This window comes from Carettochelys insculpta, chromosome 2 (assembly GCF_033958435.1).
Source record: "Carettochelys insculpta isolate YL-2023 chromosome 2, ASM3395843v1, whole genome shotgun sequence".
Lineage (NCBI taxonomy): Eukaryota > Metazoa > Chordata > Testudines > Carettochelyidae > Carettochelys > Carettochelys insculpta.
The window spans coordinates 229,964,878-229,971,566 of NC_134138.1; the positions used below are offsets into that span (position 1 = coordinate 229,964,878).

Here is a 6,689-nt window from a genome sequence, read left to right on the forward strand (position 1 = left end):
GATGGCAAGAAGTGTTTCAAGTCCTCCACTATGACTGCAGTAGTATTCCAACATCATTCTATAGCTTCTCTACAGATACCACAATACCATCTGCCACTGATTTTTACTTCATGTACATTGTGTACTAAAAAAACCCAGAACAGAGTAAATTGAAGAAATAAGGGAACAAAAATCATACCCTGTGGTATCTCAGCCACACTCCAGATTTTGTAACCTTCTAATTCACAAGACTATAAAAACAGTCTAATCATCCCACTCTTCTAGAAAATGGTGCCTGTATTTCTGAAAATAAAGCTACTGATGTGTGCAACTGTGGTCATTATTAGGGTGATCACATTGTTTTAATTCATTCATTCCTTCATGATTTTCTGGGTTATGTCAGTTTCTGCAGCAGCAACTGGCTCAACCTGAAAAGGGGGTGGGGAGGGGGGGAAATTCCTTGAGGTGTATACATATTATGGACAGATATCTTGATGGACCATTTATAACTTTATACACTACAAGCACAAAACATGTATCAGTTTTTATCTCCTGCTAACATGGTTTACTATAAGGCAGGCTCAAGCAACTTGAAAGATGGAGAAGTCAGTCAGTACTGATCTATAGGTTTCAACTATTCAGACAAAGACTTACAGTTCAAAACGTGTCAGTATTTAAAATTAAAATTTTACTCAAACAAAAATGTATTCATTAAAATACCCATGAGTACACTAATGAAAAACTTAACAGCTCTGCAAAATTTCTCTCCAACCACAGGTAGTTTTACACACATTCCTCTCCCCAACCAAAGTGCAAACCTTCATGCACTGCAATATTACAATGTTTATCACAAACTAAAACCAATTTATAACAATATTTGTCATCAGTTTTAATGTTCACAGTTAATTACATGCATCAAGTCTGTTTTCTTTTGGCTGACCTCCCATTTGATTTCCCAGAATTCAGAGTAACACTGTACACTTGTATGTTTCTAAAGTGGAAAAAAAAGGAAGCTCCATAAGGAAAAAAAAATACAAATTCCTGGAGTTAGGGAACAAATGAGCCTCAGTTTTAACTACAATTTGACTGAGGCAAAATTGCTTAGGATTCTTTCTACTTTAAAGCATGAAAACTCTTGTAACCTGACAAATCTATTTCCAAGTAAAGATATACTCTGCGTTAAAGTAGTCTATTGCATAATGTTTGCATATATACTAAGATGTGATAGAAAGCATTTAGTCTTTGGAATAAGAGTGAATACTTTATAATATATACCAATTCCATATAGTAATATTACTAGTCATATGTTTATATACTTATATAGTAACATATGTATTCTAAAACTGTTTGAATAGCCAGATCTGATCAAGTCACAAACATGCTATAGACTTTAAGAATTCACCACATACCCAATAAAAATATATGGGGGGTGGAAGGAAGGAACTGATAGCACTGCTGCAAAACATGTTGACAACCAAAATACATTTATTTTAATTTCAATTGCAAAATGTTAAGATTGAAAGGCTTAGGGAGAAGTGTAGGCAGCACTGATCCATGTAAAATGTTCCCATGAAGAGGTGATGTCTGATACCTGATAACTGCAGCAGGAGAACATACAAAGTACATTCAGTCTGATTCATTCAGCTGCTGACGTGATGGGGGAGGGCACTAAGATGGCCACAGTCACTTTAACACCTTTAATAATTCAACAGACAACATGAAGCAGGTTATGTTAGAGCTGTTGATGAATCTGTACTTATTTTAAAAGCTTTTGAGGGTGCATTCTAAACTGCTTTCTTAAGTTTTTTTTCTTTGAGACATTTTATGATTGTTTAGGTCTGGCCATTTGTTTTTAGCATTGCTTGAGACAATATTATCAGAGTGTTGTGTTTTGTTTTGATGTGTACAGGAGTGTTTTAAAATTCAAGTTAAAAATGCATGGGGGGTTGTGCAGGAGAGAAGAGCTCAGGAATTGTGTTTGTTTAAAAATAGTAGTGAGAGAGTGGAAGTTACCTTACAGCTTATATCAATGCCACTTCAATTCACCTCAGCATACCCTATATGGGGTGGTATAGTGGAGTATTCTAGGGCTTGTCTTCTCTCCAGGCATATATGGTAAAATGCAGTTCTAGGGTGTACTTTATATCCAGGTGCACAGAGATGGGATATTTCAAAGCACCTATGTGCATCTCATCAGGTTGGGGTATGTTAGAGTATGTGTTCAAATCTCTGCATGGGGCGGGGGTACAGGCTGTGTGCCATATCTGTATGCAAGAGCGTTCCTTTCAGGCTGTCTGCAACTCTCCTTTTCTGTGAATGTGCATAAGGGTGTATTTTATGGGCCTGACAGCACTATTTGGGAGCCTGGACAGCTGTTTCAGCCCTAAACCACAAACACTGTCTGTAAAGGGTACTTTGAGGTTTGATTTCTTGCTCTCCCTTTGAAAGGGAGGTGACATTTCAGGGCTCATCCCCCCACCCCGCTTTCCCCCAATCGCCTCTTTCTGAAGGGAGACGAAATGGAATTTCTTTTCGGACCAAACCTCAGCCCTTATTTCTTTGGGAAGTGGGGAGAAGAGATTTCGGGGCTCCCTCCCCATCTCTCAGGAGACTCATGGAGGGGATATTATCTGGCTCGGGACGAGTCTTTTGGAGATATTTCCCGGCTCTTCTCTTTGCAGTGGAACAGAAAGCGTGATTCAACCCTCTCGGTCGCCTCTATCGGACTCGGGGTATTTCGGGGCTTACCCCCCCGCGGGGGGTGGGGGTGGCGGGAGGTGCCTCGGACTCCGCTCCCTGGAATCGCTCGGGAGTGGGTGGCGGCTCTGCCCAGGGTGCTTTACCTCGGTACACTGGGGAGCTGGGGCTCCGTCTCTCAGGTGAGCTGCTCCTCCTGCTGCTGCTACCGCCGCTCTCCGGCGAGCGCCGCTGCCTGCCCTTCACCCTCCCCGGGTCCGCCACGCCGCCTCCCGGGGGGGCAGCCGCTGCCAGCGGCGGCGTCGGGCTGGGCGGGCTGCTGCCGCGGCCCCCTCCACCACCCGCCGGCCCAGTGTTGCTTCCCACTGAGGCCGAAGGGGAGCGGGTCGGGCTGTGCTGGCTGCCCCGCAGGAGCTGGTAGGGCACGGTGGCTCGGATGGGCTGGAGCAGCCGGCTGGTCCCAGCGCTGCCGGGGGCGCCACCAGCCGCCCCGTTGCCGGCAGCGCCGCTGGCTGCGGTGGGTGACCCGGCGGCGCCGCGCCTCATCCTCTGCGGCGGGTGGTGGCCGGGCGGGGTTTGCGAGGAGCTTGACGAAGAGGACATGGCGAGCAGGGGGGTCGCAAGTCCCAGCGGGGGCTCCGTGCGCTGCCCCCGGCCGGCTCCCCTCATGCACCCGCCGCCGGGGGCCGGGGAAGAAACAAGCGCTTCACGGCCCGCCCGACTCTCCGCGCCGCCCGGCTGCCCCCAGCGCTTCCTATGGGCGACGGCGGCTGCTCCTGCACCAGGCTCTGGACATCGCCGCCCGTCGGGCGCGCTGCCGGCCCCCGCAGCCGTTCACATCGTAGAGCGCTGCCCCTCGCGGCGATGGGGGGAGGGGTCGGCAGCGAGCCCCGCGCGCCTGCCCTCGCGAGCCGCAGCAACCGCCACCCGATCTCTTCGCCGCCCTCCCTACCCCTGAATGGCAACTCGTAGCCTCAGCCGCCCGGCAGCGACGGGCAAGGGGCGGCAAGCCGCGCGCCCATTGGTTACTCTCCCACCGTTAGTCCCAGCCCAATTGGCTACGGCACATGAAAAGCAGCGCCCTCTACCAATGAGCGAGCTGTTTTCATGGAGGGCGGGGGGGAGCGGCTCTGAGCCGAGGGGAGGGGTCAGCCGTGATGTGGGCGGCTTGCCCGGTGCGGTGGGCGAGGGACTAGGTGGGAAGCGCGAGGTGGCGGGCTGGGCTGGGCTGGGCTGGGCTAAGCAGGCGGCCGTGTTACGCGGGGCACCAGGTGCCTCCGGCCAGGGGCTTGGCGGTTACCCGCCGTGTGTGACTTGGCCAGCCCATCGCGGCCCCGGGCAGGCCCGTCCGATGGCTCGGGGCTTTGTTACCTTCGCGGCGCGCAGCCAGGGCTGGCCGGGCTGGTGAAGGGGCACGTGCAAGCGTAGGGTAACACGGAGGCGCCTACGCCGGCCTGGCCTGCGCTATGCTAACCACCCTCTGCGCAGGCCACACAGCCCAGGAGTCCAGAGTCTGGGGCCCTTCTCCAGCGCGCTCCATTTTTAAATGAAGACTTGACACTTTACTAACCTATGTACTGTAGTGAAAACAGGAATGAACTCAGGGCTCTCCTGTGGCCTGTGTATTTCAGAGCAGATGACCAGTGTTACCTTCTGACTTCGTGTGAATTATGATCCTGCAGTGTATCTACACCACTCTCTTTAGCTATCCAAAAGGGAGGCTACTGAATCAGGAAAGTCTGTAACATAACCTAAGGATGTAATTTACCTTTTGCTACATGCCTCGTTACACTGTCATCCGTCTGGCAGCTGATATGTAGCAGCATCGCTGTAGTGCCATGACTTTCGGGTGGGTTTCTCTTCAGCTGTGCTTGTACTGCTGCTGTCAGTGCTACTGCAGCTGTCTTGCTGTTTATACTCACACTGGCTAGATAAAGGAGAGGACTCACAACTTAGCTCATAGAGTAGACAAAGACTTAGTGCTTAGCTATAGGGAAAGCATTTGAATAGCACAGCTGGGTCAAGGTAGCTGCATCACTGTGGAGATGCACCTCTCATAGAGCTGGAAGGGACCTCCAGAGATTATCAAATCCAACCCCCTGCCTTCTTGGCAGGACCAAGCACCATCCCTTTTTTTGGGAGTCCCCTAGATCCCTAAACAGCCCCTGCAAAGGATTTGAACTCCTAACCCAGGGTTTAAACAGGTTTAATACACAAACCACAGAGCTATAGCAAAGATGCACTTGTAGGTAGGTACTTTGCTTCCCCAAGAAGCAATAGTTATGTCAACAGGAATGCTTCTCAACATCTCCCTGTTCACACCAGGATTAGGTTGGTATAGTGTGTCACTTGGATGTTGATTTTCAACATCCCAGGTGATGTAGTCTTATCAAATAAGTCTAGTGTACAGCAAATCTTTGTCAACGAGCATGCTGTCTTCAGTTCATGTACGACTGGAGTAATATATGTGCTTGAAGCTTGAGTGTGCAATGTTGTCAGAGAGCACTGTGGTATAAGAAAAGATGTTACTCTTTTACACAGGATTTTATCTCTTGCTGATCTAGAAATTATGTGCTTTTAACAAGTATATTCTGTTTTGAGTAAGGCAATACGTATAACAGGTTAAATACTAGAAGACAAAACCCTAATGCTGAGAAAAAATGCTGGAAGACAATGATTATTTCATATATTAGTTTGTGGAATTTGTATATGTGCATACACGTGTATTTGTACATATGGTCTGTTTGCATGATAAAACTTGCTTTAATAAACAGCATTAATACTAATTTTACACAATAAAAATGATATAATATTAATGTACAAACCAGTAAAAACAAAAATGTTCAATTAACTCAAAAATGGCATCACATTGTAACTAACACATGCTATTTTTCTGCTTTATCTGTGTTTCCTTGCTTTTGTTTATTCGCAACACAACCTTAATTGTATTTACACTAGATTTTATTATGAACATTTTTTTAAGTCTTTTCCATTTCAACACTAAATAGAATGAAAATGTTAAACAAAGTTTTAGTATCTTCCAAGGGAAGAGGTGAGATTCTTGTTGCTTGAGTCATTTAATACAAAGTACTGGAGAATAAACTGCAGGGTACAGTTCTTCATTGACAGAGGAAAGCCTAAGTGGATGAATAGGTCTTTTCCATTTCTAATTTCTGTGATCATGGCAGAGGTGGACAACTTCTGATCCACAAGCTGTGTTAGATGCTGACAGTGGCTTTATTTGCCTGATTATCTGCAGGCATGTCCACTCACAGCTTCCAGTGGCTACAGTTCATGGTTCCTGCCCAATAGGAGCTGCAGGAAGCAATCCAGGCTGGGCCATCACTTCCGTGTGAGCAGACACGGAAGCTCAGATAAACAAGGAGTCTGGTGGCCCACCAGCAGCTATCCCAGAACCATGGACAGCCAGTGCACCAGAGGTTCCCCACCCTTCGTGTAGAGTATCAGTGGTTCTGTGGACTATGTTACATACTTTTTTTGCATGTTTGTTTCTGCTTTAGGTGCAACATAGTAAAGTGATAGCAAAGGTAGCTTCTGCATTGTACAGTAAAACAAAGTGCTGAAACACAATTTTTATCAGCAAACAAGGGAAAACGTGATAAGAACGTTAGTTGCCAGCAACTAAGTTATTTAACATTTTGTGTTTGCATATGTACACATATGAGAAAGGTACACCTGGTATTGCTGAGCTTCAGGATCTTTCTAGAAAGTTGTGTCCACTGGGATTGCACAATAGCCCTTCAAGTGCTCTGAGCTAAAACTATAACACGTGTGTAGGTCCAACTACCTCAGTTCTTTCCATTAAACCTTAGGTCACCAGAAACAGCTTTCTAGGCCTGGGAAGGCAGATGCACAGTGTGACTCCTACACCAGAAGTAGTACACTTGGGCTGCATCTACACTAGTAAGTTCTTCCAAAAAAAGTCGGGCCTTTTCCAAAACACCTGCATAGAGTCTACACACAAAATACATTCTTTCAATCTGAAATCAAAA

General features: G+C 47.0%; 1 protein-coding gene across 4 annotated transcripts in view; it reads right to left on the reverse strand.

Moving 5' to 3' along the window:
• Positions 1-3,612, reverse strand: part of GLCCI1 (glucocorticoid induced 1) — a 115,713-nt gene extending 112,101 nt beyond the window's left edge. For all 4 annotated transcript variants that reach the window (XM_074984693.1, XM_074984692.1, XM_074984695.1 and 1 more), the window contains exon 1: positions 2,823-3,612. In XM_074984693.1, the coding sequence (XP_074840794.1) occupies positions 2,823-3,345 (523 nt within the window). In that variant the 5' untranslated portion in view covers positions 3,346-3,612. The remainder of the gene's footprint in view (positions 1-2,822) is intronic.
• Between the last annotated feature and the right edge of the window lie 3,077 nt (positions 3,613-6,689).